Source organism: Marmota flaviventris, chromosome 1 (assembly GCF_047511675.1).
Source record: "Marmota flaviventris isolate mMarFla1 chromosome 1, mMarFla1.hap1, whole genome shotgun sequence".
Classification (NCBI taxonomy): Eukaryota; Metazoa; Chordata; class Mammalia; order Rodentia; family Sciuridae; genus Marmota; species Marmota flaviventris.
Window position 1 is genome coordinate 73260032 of NC_092498.1, and position 13074 is coordinate 73273105.

A 13074-nucleotide genomic window follows, 5' to 3' on the forward strand; every position below is an offset into this window, starting at 1 on the left:
TTATTTTGAGACAAGTTGCTAAATTGCTTAGAGCCTTGCTAAGTTGCTAAGGATAGCCTCAAAATTGCAATCCTCTTGCCTCCGCCTCTTGGATTGCTGGGATTGTAGGCATATGCCACTATGTCAGGCTGGAGGAATTTTTTTGGGGGGGTGGGGTGGGGAGGGGGTAGGAAATCTATCCAAACTAGATTCTGGAAACATTATTCTTACAGAATTAGATTAAGAGAAGTTATTTAATCATTCTCAGTTCAGTTTACTGCTCCATACAATGTGTTAGATACTGTTCCAAGTTTTATATATTCATTCATTGAATCCTCTTGACAACCCTACAAAATAATTCCTACCAACATTCATGTTCTTCAGATGAGAAAACTGAGGTACAATGTTAAGTAATTTGCCTAAACTCAATCGGCTGAAGAATGAAAGGTCAAAGATTTAGTATAGATCAAAGCCATGCTGTAAACTAAACTCCACTTTCATGACATGTTTGTTGAAGATGGGAATCTAGGGTGGAAGTAAAAGAGAGGGCAACCAGGGACGGACCTCAGAAATTGCAATCCTCAGGAGATTTTGGAGAGCCCTGTGGATCAAATGTGAAGATAAAGTCAGAGTGATGGGTCAAGATTAAATGATGCTACTAATGAAGTTTTTTTTTAAAAAGAGAAGTGGTTTTGAGGAAATGATGAACTTGACTTTGGCAAGATGGATTCGGTAGTTACATCTAGCAGGAGGTTGGAAGTTTGAGTCTGGAGTTCAGGTAGCCAGGACAGGACCAGGGTCAGGAGAGTAAGGCACTTGCCTTGGGTACAGAATGTAAGGGATGGCAAAACAAAAACAGTGATCCAGATGAATAGTACGTCAATGCTATGTTTATAAAAAATGCTAAGTCAAGTCAGGATCAATGTATTTTCTTTGCCTCAGACTCTAATATGGCTCTGGCAACAATACTACCTTGAATTGAAATGCCATTTTTATCATTGCTTTTTGCATTAAAATTGATTTTAAAAATAATGCTTTGAAATGGTATTTATTGATTGCGGAGGGGTATTTTGGTATGCGTGCCTTCTTAAATTTTGCCTCCCAAGCAGGTGTCTCACTGGCCCTGCCCTAGTCCCAGCCCTAGCGAGAAAGAATTTTACTTTCACCTATGCCAAAGTTCCTTCTCATTTTTTTTAGAAAGAAATTTTCACTAAAATGAAGATGAATTTAAATGATAAATCCAATTTTTAAATTATCTTCAATCCAGACCATCAGTTCTTATATTTTTTTCCCCTAAAGAGGAAGAGAACAAACGATTTCACTCCACAGATAAGGAAACCAAGACAGAACAGCTCTGTGACGCAGATAAAACAAAATTTCTTAGTGCTGCATGGGACACACTAGAACAGAAGCTTCTCTCTCTACTAGTTGGAAGAAAATGAAAGTATGAAGTTCACTTAAGTGAAGAAAGCTTGGCCAAACAACATGGACTAAGAGAGTAAAGATTTTTGTTTGTTTTTGGTACCAGGGATGGAACCCAGGGGCACTTTACCACTAAGCCACAACCACAGCCCTCTTTAAAATTTTGTAAATTTGAGACAGGATCTTGCTAAGTTTCTTAGAGCCTTGCTAAGTTGCCGAGGCTGGCCTTGAACTTGCGATCCTCCTGCTTCAGCTTCCTGAGCCACTGGAATTACAAGCATAAGCTACCATGCCCAGCTGAGAATAATTTTTTGTAAAGAGCAAACACCTTGGAATTTGAGAGTGGGTTTGAATTTGTCTTTGGTTATTCAGCTGGGTAACCTGTGACAATTTGAAAGCCTCAGTTTCCTCATCTGTATAAAAAAGCTTATTATACCCACCACTCATAGTTTTGGTTAGAAGAAAAAAAATGTAGCTAATTGCCGCAGTCTGGCTGGGCACAAAATCAGGAGCCACTCAAGCAGGAACAAACTTTATTTTTGAAACTGGCGCCAATGCCCTGTAGGCTCCCGGGGCGGGGGGGGGGGGGGGGGGAGGGGGCGCCCCCCCAATGCTCCTGCCATTCTCCTGGACCCCAACAGGAAGTCCCTCCTCCGGAATTCCCTCCTACCGCACTTCCCCAACCAATGGGAACTCTCCAGGAGTCCTGTAGCAGGCTGAGGTGGACAGCAGGAGTCCAATATCCATATGAATGCAGATCTTAACATAATCATATCATCTCAATGGCTTGCTGACAGTCACCTTTCAACCAAAAATGCCATGCATCATATTACTTGGCTGTGGCTCTTAGCAGCTAATAAAGCTTATCAACCTATTAACAGACAATGTGTAAAAAATAGGAAAATTCCTGGAGTTTGTTTTGTTTTTGTTCTTTAAAGAAGCTAAATGTATACAGAGAAAAGAAAAACCAAAAGAGAGCATATGAGATAATTACTATCAGCCAAAGGAAGAGAAAAAGTCACATATAATTGTTTGCCTAGAAATAGTGAGCTGGCAAGACGGTTCATGTCTGTAATCCCAGTGACTTGGCAGGAGGATCACAAATTCTACGTCAGCCTCCCACAATTTAGTGAGACCCTGTCTCAAAAGAAAAAGGGCTGGGGGTATGGCTCAGTGGTAGAGAGCCTCTTGCTTGCTCTCCATGATTCTTGCTCGTCTCTCTTCTGCCTTGGATGATGCATCAAGAAGGCCCTTGCCAGAAGTAGGTCCCTTGACCTTGGACATACTAGCCTTCGGAACTATAAGAAATAAATTTGCTTTCTTCCTATATTATTGAGTTATAGTAACACAAAATGGACAGGGACATATTCTGACCTTAATCTCCTTTCTCTGTATGGTCTCTGACCGAACTGTCATGCAGAGAACATCAGAGTCTTTTGATGAAAAAAATATCTAAAAAAATATGTGAGAAACTGGTAGCTTAGTTGCCTTTGAGAAAAGCAAATGGGTGGCAGGATAAAATGCAGAAAAGTTTCTATTGCACACATTTTGTAATACTGATTTTTAAAAACACAGTCATGTAATACATGTTAGGTGCAGGACAGGCTGAACTAAGTTGTCTGCAGGGCAGGCTGAACGAATGTTAGCTGCAGGATAACAACCCCACTCAAGGCTGAACACTCAATCCCACCGGTCTGGTGCAACAGAGCCCACATCTGACCCCTGCCCCATCTGCCTGAAGGTAGAAGATGACACCCTTAGCAACTACTGTATGATCCAATCACTGTACGCCAATAAGGCAGCCTTCAGACCCAAAGACCCAATTAGGGCTATAAAAACTCCCTCCTGCGGGGCCCCTCTCTCTTGCTCTTGCTCTCTCTGGCTCCCTCTCTTGCTTTCGCTCTCTCTTGCTCTCTCTTTCTTCTCTTGCTTTCGCTCTCCCTCTCCCTCTCCCTCTCTCCTCCTCCTCCTCCTCCTCCTTCTTCTTCTCTCTCTCTTTCTCCTCTTTTTCACTGCTGCAATAAAGATCTTTTGGTCACTCCAAGTGTTGTGGTCACTTTCCTTTTAATACATATTTTAAAACATAAATTGATTAAGGAATAAATCTAATTGTTAAGTTATTATTAGGGACCTTCCAGGGACAACTTGGGAAATAGCCAAAGAAAATTTACATGCATAAAAATCAGCTTTCTGATCCCTTATGCACTTGGTGATTTGCTTTATAAGTAACAGTAGAAACCTTTGCCATACCATTGTTCTGTTAAATGAATGCAAAACAAAGAGTAATTCTCCATCTGTACTCCACAGTGCTTTGTCATGCTTTAAAAGCAAAAAATGTAAGTAAAACAAGGAGAAAATTAGTACCTTGAAGCCAGGTAATAGGTAATTCAAAAGGCAGGCCAAGCATAGAATTATAGTCACAAACAGCCCTGCCTGGGAACATCCCAGGAGGATGGCTGCTGTTTTTTACCAATAACTTTCTTGGCCAAGGGTGCCAGGTGGAAAGAGAACTTAACCACAGTTCCTAAACCCCAGGGGATTTGCAGAGTTCTGTCCCCTGAGTAGACAGCCAGTTCTTCAGGTTTTATCCTTTCCAAGAAACCTGACATGCTGTTTTGTATGGTGTTTTCAAACTGGGAAGATCAAAACAGAGAAACCTGGGCCATCAGAAATGGAGAGACCAGTCAATGAAATGATGGAATGGATGCTTAGGAATTTCAACACATCAATGCATTAAGAATTGGGTAGGTGGGAATGCCAAAGTGGCTCAAAACTCCCTAAAGGCAGGTGCTGCTAACGGCAGAGAAAGCCTTGTTATAAGAGTGGAGAATACTGCTACTCCTAGGGAAACGCTGACTAGACGCTGTAAGAGCTAGTGCACTCTCACCGCTTCTGTGGCTAAGGGCGATTCTGGGACGCTGAACTAACAGGAGAGAAGGAGAAAAGACTGCAGAACCGTGGTAACGGGGGTGCACGGTGTCAAGCAGCTTTAATCGTTTGTCTCTCCCATTGGCTGTCAGGGAAAATTTAGGTTTTTGAAGGAGGCGTTCTAGGAGTTTGCATAAATTCCTTCCGAATCTCAATATTTCTGAAACTCCGATTCTTCTTCTGGTGAAGGGCGTGGGATTGGCAGCCTGCGCTGCGCTCTCTCTGAGAAGCCACCAACATCCCCCGAGCAGCTCGCGCAAGGGTACTGAGCCCCGCCCGTGTCCGAGCCCCGCCTCCTTGCCTCCCTCGAGGGCGCGCCCTATAAAGCCTCGGGGAACAGGGTCCCTACCACAGGTCTCCGTTCGGTCATACTCCAGGTTAGGCCAGGTCCTGTACCTCTGGGAGCATCGCTTGCGGGAACCATGGCCCAAGAGTTGTACCACCAGGAATTTGCCCGGGCGGGCAAGCAGGAGGGTCTGCAGGTCTGGAGAATCGAGAAGCTGGAGCTGGTGCCGGTGCCCCAGAGCGCTTATGGCGACTTCTACGTCGGGGATGCCTACCTGGTGCTGCACACCGCCAAGGCGAGCCGAGGTTTCGCCTACCGCCTGCACTTCTGGCTTGGTAAGGGGCGTTCGCGGCGGGACCCCAACGCTCCCAGGTCGGGGAGGGGAGGGGCAGATGCAGAAGTCTGCGGTTTGCAGGCTAGGAGGCAAAGGGGACCGCAAATTGGGAACGCCTGGAGACTTGTAGTGCTAGCCGCGCCCTCGCAGGACCTCCCTTTTTTTTTAACTGGTCACCCTCACCTGGCTGAAGTCAACTCCTGGTCGACTGCAAATCGGGGTGCAGACGAAGTCAGGAGTAGATTTACCCCGCTAGCTTTGACCTTTGTCAAGCCAGTTCCCGGGCTTTTAGGACTAGTACCTCTGGCTTCTCCAGCTTTCACCTTCCAATCTCTAAACCCCACAACACCCCAGGGGCGCTGCCTCTGCGCACACTCAGGCTGGCCAAGTCCCGCTCACCTTCAACAAGTCCAGTCCTGGTTTCCCTGTCAGGGTGGAGATGAAGTCGAGCAAGTTTGTGGGTATCAGCAGCAGCTGGCAAGACTTTTTTTTTTTTTTTTAAGTGAATTATTTTTGTACGTTGCCTTTGGGCATCAGCTTTGTATTTGTTTACTAATTGCAGGGGTTAGTCTTTTGGGCCACTTTAAATCAAGATTCTCCCTGAACAACACTGCTTCATGTTTGGGGAAAAAATATACTGATATTATCTATATAAATACATATAGCTTTATGAAAAATAACAGCTTCCAAATGGCTGTTTATTTAGATGGACTGCTTTGTTCTTATTAATTTATTATTGGTCTTTTATAACAAGGATGTAGTGTGGAACAGAATCACTGCTTTAGCAATAATAATTGTTTTGGGCTACATTCATGCCAAACTTTCAGGACACTGGGCCTTGTGTGTTCTACTTTTTCTACCTTCTACTTTGACTTGTAAACATCCAGAGTGTCCAGCCTCTCTCCCTGTGAGGTCTTGTGCCAGTGGGCACACCCTGTCTAACAACATGCTAATTATTTGAGACTTTTTGCCCTCTTTAAAAAACTACCTAGTCCCCCTTGAACTTGTTTCTGTGGTTTTAGTTTTATTCTTGAGCTTGGGAAAAATGCACAAAACCACACATGTACATGTTTGTAAGTCTCTGAAAGCCAACATTTCTATTTCTAACATCTGAATGTTTTAAGAAACAAATAGAAAACATTGAGAAGTGACTTTCTGAACATTAGTAAACACCTGGAGCAGGCGCTGGGGAAATGAGAACTCCACTGGGGAAGACTGCACTTTTAATTACTGCATTGGGTGTTGGAGTCTTGCTTGAGTTGGTTGAGGAGGCTGAGTCTGAGTTCCAAATACATTTGGTTCCCCATTGTGATGTTGCTATTCATGTTATAATGTTATACTGCATAGTGGTCTATCTATATTTTACACCAGAAAATGCAGAAACTTTGGTATGAATGAATGATGTCCTCACTGTGGTCTTTGCATCCAGAACGTGGCTCTGGGATCTGGAATGATTCTGTGTCTGAAATGCCACATTTGCATCTGGGTGAATTAAAATGCAAAAGAACTCCACATCTTGCTGTGCATGGCAGTTAAGTTTGGCTTTGTCAGAAGTTGGCAAGTGGGTTTTGACCACAAGGTTTTAATTCCTTTCTTATCCAAATATTCCCTTCCTTAACCACTTCCATTTTGTAGGATTTAATTCTCAGTCATGCATTTAGTTTCATAATAGAAGCCCTCTGTGATGGCACATGCCTGTAATACCAGCTACTCAGTAGGCTGAGGCAGGAGGATCCCAAATTCAAGCCTAGGGAATTTAGTGAGACCCTGTCTCAAAAATAAAATTTAAAAAAAGGGCTGAGGAAGCAGCTTCGTGGCAGAGTTCTTGCTGTGCACATGTGTGCCATTTCTTCCTTTCCCCTCTCTTTTTGCCAAGAGAAAATTGTGGGGAGGTAGAAAAGCTTAGAGTAAAGTACGCAACAAGAGGGTCAGAGGGAATTTTCCAGCAGCTTTTCCCCTAATACTAAGCAAACTGCACCCATCTAAGAGTCTAAGACCTAAATTAAGGTAAATTCATGAGGATTGATCAGAGAGACAAACCAAGAGAAAGCTCCAGGTGAGAGAGCTGAAAGTTCAGGGGGAAAGAAGGTGTGATTAAAGGAAATTGGGAAATCAATTGGAAGGAAAAGAAATGAAGCTAAAGTCAAACGAGGATGGAAAAGGCACACAGTATAGCGATGAGAAACAGGTCAAGTAGGAGGAAGAAAAGGGAAAGCAAGAAGTGAGACCTAACATGATGGAGGACAGAGGGAGGGGCATCCCTCCAGGTGTCTCTCCGTGTTTCCATAACACCATGGCATCTCAGATTATTTCACGTACCATCTTATATTACCATTATATGCTTAAAGGAAAGTAAGAAATTGTTGCATGCAACTTACAAATTTTTGAATTAGTCTTTCTTAAACATTTCAACTTTGGACCTAGCAGGTGCATCCACCTTATGTGTCTAGTCCCTTGTGACAACAAGTCAATGAGCAAGGCTTGGTGGTAAAGCTGCCCCCGTCACATCCTCAACCTGTGGTACTCATACTTTCCCTCACCTTTTCTCCTTAGATCAGATTGGTCAGATTATGTTATGTGCATATACAATTATGGCATAATGAATCCCACTATTATGTATAATTGTAATGAACCAACAAAAATTTTTGAAATAACTTGTTCCTTTTTATTGGTATAGATATATTATAACTTGTTTAACCAATTACCTATTGAAGGTCTGGTTTTAAACTTCACTTAAATATATTTCAAAGTAACATACACTTGTCTTATAACTAGTCTGTGCTAGGCCTTGTGCAAAGCAATGGGAATGAAAAGGATTGGATCACAATATGCAATACATAGAACTTATACAATAAAAAAGGGGCGGTAAAAGTAAAGTGGTATAGCACTCTGGAAAAGAGTTTGGCAGTTTCTCAACAAAACAAGCAACTACCACATGACCCAGTAGTTGCATTCATGAGCATTTATTCTGGGGGGAATGAAAATTTATTTTCATGCAAAAACCTATACATGAATGCCCAGAGCAAAAAGAATACCCATAGCAGCTTTATTTTATTTGAATAGCCAAAAACTGGAATCAGCCAGACCTTCAATAGGTAATTGGTTAAACAAGTTGTGATATATCTAAACCAATAAAAAGGAATAAATTATTTCAAAACTTTTTGTTGGAACATTATAATTATACATAATAGTGGGATTCATTATGCCATAATTGTACATGCACATAACATAATCTGATCAATCTTATTTCCCAGTAACTTCCCATTCTCCCTCTACCATCCACTTGCTTTAATCTACTGATCTCCCTTCTATTATTGTTATTTTAATTAGTGCATTATAATTACATATAGGTATATATGCAGAGGATTCATTGTGGTATATTCATTAGAATACGTAGACATAGTATAATTTGGTAGCTTTCATTCCTCAATACTTTCCCATGTGCTCCTCTCCTCTTTCTGTCTCTGCTCTATTTGTCTCCCTTCTATTTTTGTGAGATTCTTCCCCACTTTTTGAATTTCTTTCTTTCTTTCTCTCCCTCTCTCTAGCTTCCTCATATGAAAGAAAACATTCAATCCTTGACTCTCTGAGGCTGGCTTATTTCACTTTGTGTGATGTTTTTCCAATTCTATCTGTTTTACTGCAAATGACATCATTTCATTCTTCTTTATGACTTAGTAAAGCTCCATGTGTGGTCTACATACCACATTTTCTTTTTCCATTCATCTGTTGACAGATACATAGGTTGGAGGAATAAACTACTGATATACACAGCAACTCTGATGAATCTCCATGGAATTATGCTATTTTTAAAAATGCAGAAAGGTTCTGTCTTATATGAGTCCATGTATAAAACATTCTGAAATGAGAAAATTTTAGATTTGCTGTTGTCAGAGGTTAGATATAGAGTAGGGAGTGGATGATGCAGGCAAGAGATGGATGGAGTAATTAAGGGGCAGCACGAGGTATCTTTTAGTAACTGAACTCTATGGGATCCTGACTGTGAGGCAGCTATATAAATTTCATATGTGATAAAGTTATATAGAGCTAAATGCACACAAACACATCAGTGAGTACAACTAAAACTGGGGAAATTAAAAAAATGGTGGATTATATAAACATGAATATCTTGGTAGTGATATTCTGTGCAGTACTGTAGTCATACACTTAATACTTCAGTATACTATAGAAAACTAAACCATTCTACAGTTTTACAAAGTGTTGCTATTAGGGGCAGCAGCCTGTTTACCAATACCACACTGTACTCATTACTGGCAGCTGATGGTAGACTTTAATCCTGGTAGAGTGATTCCTCATGAATAATTACTTCCTCCTGCCTTAGGCTTCTTTATTGAGGTTATTTTAGCTATGCTAGGGCCACTCCCTTTCCATAAAAAATGGAAACTTTTAAAAAAGCCTTTTTAACATTTTTTTTAAAAAAAGTGGTTTTTTAGATGTTAATGAACCTTAATTTAATTTATTTATTTATATATGGTGCTGAGAATTGAACCCAGTGCTTCACACATACTAGGCAAGCACTCTACCACTGTGCCACAACCCCAGCTTCCCCCAAAAACTTTTATAATAAGTTTATATATGTTATCGTAAACCTTACTGTGATTTTGGTGAAGATACATTAGGCCTGTAGATTAATTCTGGGAGAATGGACATCTTTATTATGTTGAGTCTTCCATGGGTTTACATTTGTTTAGGTCCTCCTTGATTTTTTTTCACCACAATTTTCACAAAAATTTTTCAGCATACAGTTCCCATACATGTTTTATCAAATAGGTTTACATACTACAGTTTCTTTGGAGTAATTGATTGTAAGTGGCATTATGTTTTATATTTCAGTTTCTTAATTTTCATTGTTTCTATATAGAAATGTGACTGGCTTTTGTTTTCGACTCACATTGTATTCTTCTATCTTGTGAATGCACTTATTATTCTAGGAGGGCTTCTGCAGATTCCTTAGAATTTACTGTCTAAACAGTCCTTTTGTTTCTACATCAAACATTTTTAAATTTCTTCATTTCCAATTTTTATGTCTTTTGGTTCTTTTTCTGACCTTATGTGGTTAGAATTTCCTGTGAATAAGAGTGGTGAGAGTGGACATCCTTACCTTGTTCTTGATTTTATGTGGAAGGCATTCAGTCTTCACCTTTAAGTATTAAATCAGCTTTATGTCTTTTGTAGGTGTTATTTATCAAGTTGAATATGTTCTCACCTGTTCCTAATATGGCATGCATTTTTTTAAAAATCATGAATGTTGTATTAACCCAGTTTTTAAACCTCTCTTTTATTTAGTCTGTTTCATTCATAAAAAAATTTTAGAGGTTTACTACATATATAAATAATGTATCAAAATATAAAAAATAATGTAACACAACATAACATACATAAGTAAATCAGTTTAAGGAAAAAAACAAATGAAGTTATATGTAGAATTCACAAGGGAAAAATCAATTGAAGTTATAAGTAGAATTCATATACAAAATTCCTGTTTCTGAACACTTGCTAGGATTTCATGGTAATAGAATTTATGCCAGTTTTCACATTCAAAGACTGATATTGGCTTTGTTAAGACTATTCAACCTCTTTCAGGAAAGGTCTCTGGCTTATTCGTACTGATTTTCCCTGGTTTAGCACACTATATAAACATCAGCAAATGAGAACATAATTTAATTAACTAATTTCCTGTTCATTCATTAACTTCATGCCTGTCCATTTACATCTACCGAAAGAGATTCAGGTTTCAACTTGTAGTCAGGTAAGAATATTTATGCTGAGTATATAATCCTTAGCACCTTGGATATTTAATTTTAAGTTTCTTAAAGCATCTGTGTACAAAATCTACATGTATATCTTTACTATTATTCTCAGAGATGGAAAACTACGTGTGTGTATGTGTGTGTGTTTTTAAAATATTTTTTAGTTGTAGATGGACACAATACCTTTATTTATGTATCTTTATGTGGTGTTGAGGATCGAATCCAGTGCCTCACATGTGCTAGGTGAGCACTCTACCACTGAGCCCCAACCCCAGCCCTACATGTTTTTTTATGTGTATCAAATATCTACGTTTGACCACAGACCATTCACAAAATTGTTAATGTCAAGTACTCTTCTAGCTGCTGAATTTTTTTCTTGAGAATATCCTACTACACAGGTTGACTTCAAGCTTGAGAGGGGGGAATTGTAAAGAAATTGTTTCTTTCTATTTTAAATAGCTGACTGATTTCCTTTTTTCAGTTTTGGTGAATACTTTCAACTGAGGTGATCAGTTGAACTATTATATTGTGGAGGCTACTAAATTTTTATGCATTGGTTATCCATGGGAGAAATTAATATATGCTAGTCACCCCAAAATTTTACTACTTAATGAGAATCAGAATGTAAAAAACATATCTTTTTTTTTCCTACATTTTTTACTGGTGCATAGTTGAAATGGTTGTTACATATTTGTACATGTGCACAATATAACAGTATAATTTGGCCAATGTCATTCCCCAGTGTTATCCTTTTCTCTTTTCTCATCCCTCTCTGGTCCCTTTCTATTCAGCTGATCTCCCTTTGGTTTTCATGTGATCCCTCCCACCTTTCTTTTCCCTTTTCCTCTCTAGCTTCCATATATGAGAGAAAACATATGACCTTTGACCTTCTGAGTTTGACTTATTTTGCTTAGCATATTGGTCTTAAGTTCCATCTATTTTCCTGCAAATGACATGATCTCATTTTCCTTTATGGCTGAATAAAACTCCATTGTGTGTGTGTGTGTGTGTGTGTGTGTGTGTGTGTATATATATATATATATATATATATTCCATATTTTCTTTATCTATTTGTTTGTTAAACCTGGGTATGCATGTATCATTACAGTATGATGGCTTTAATTCTTTAGGATAAATACTGAGGAGTGGTATAGCTGGGTCATATGGTGGTTCCATTCCTAGTCTTTTGAGAAACCTCCATACTGATTTCCATTGTGGTCGTACTAATTTGCAATTCAACCAACAGTGTAAAGGTATAGTTCCTTTTTCTCCACGTCCTCTCCAGCACTTATTATAGTTTGTATTCTTGATGACTGCCATTTTGACTAGGGTGAGATGAAATCTCAGTGTAGTTTTGATTTACATTTCCCTAATGGCTAATGATGTTGAAAATTTTTTTCATGTATTTGTTGGTCATTTTTTTTTCTTCTTTTGAAAAGTATCTGTTTAGTTCATTTACCCATTTACTAATTGGGTTACTTTTTTTCTTTTTGGTCATAAGTTTTTTGAGTTCTTTATATATTTTGTATATTAATCCTCTGCCACAAGAAGAACTAGCAAAGATTTTTCTCTCATTCTGTAAGATCTTTCTTCACATTCTTGTTTCCTTTGCTGTGAAGAAGCTTTTTAACTTGATGCCTTCCCATATATTAACTCTTGACATTATTTCTTGAGCTTTAGGGGTATTATTGAGAAAGTCATTGCCTGTGTTATATGCTGCAGTGTTGACCCTGTGCAGAAACATATCCTCTGATGTACTTCCTAATAGCCTGTGCTTTGGGTACACAAACCTCTCTGGGTCCTCTTCTGCCAAAGATCACTTTGTGACCTCACAAAATTTACTCACCCTCTCTAAGCCTCCATTTCCTCCCTTGAAACATGGAGAAGATGGGTTGAAGATCAATTATGTAAGATGGTAATACAGTGCCTGTCTTATAGTAAGGATGCTATAAATACATCAATTTAGTTGTTATTTCTGTAATCACTTATGATTTTCATACAACTCATATGTAAGTGTTTTGAAGTATTTCTTTTAAACATAGAATTTGTATTCCTCTTGGAATTGTCTTGGCCCTGATCAGTAAATACATTGCAGGCATTGACTCTTAGAAATTTTCATTTTGATCTCAGCGAGGTTGCTTGGATGGGCTCAGTATTAGAGAAAATTATGTGTACATTTTTGCTAAATTTCTGGGACAATATCAAGTACATGAACATTTAATAAATGTTAGCATGCAAGATCCTTTAATCTGTCTTTTCCTTCAGAGATTGATCACTTCATACAAACAGAAGTAACAAGATAGTGAAATGAGGACACAGACTCAAAAATAGGTGTAAGGTCCAGTTACTTTATT

The 13074-nt window shown here is 39.2% G+C and overlaps 1 protein-coding gene across 1 annotated transcript in view; it reads left to right on the top strand.

Annotated features, from left to right (window-relative positions):
• The first annotated feature begins 4732 nt into the window (after nt 1-4732).
• The window catches only part of Scin (scinderin), an 81066-nt gene continuing 72724 nt past the window's right edge, over nt 4733-13074 (top strand). Inside the window, exon 1 of the mRNA XM_027932716.3 lies at nt 4733-4950. Within this exon, the coding sequence (XP_027788517.3) occupies nt 4752-4950 (199 nt within the window). The 5' untranslated portion in view covers nt 4733-4751. The remainder of the gene's footprint in view (nt 4951-13074) is intronic.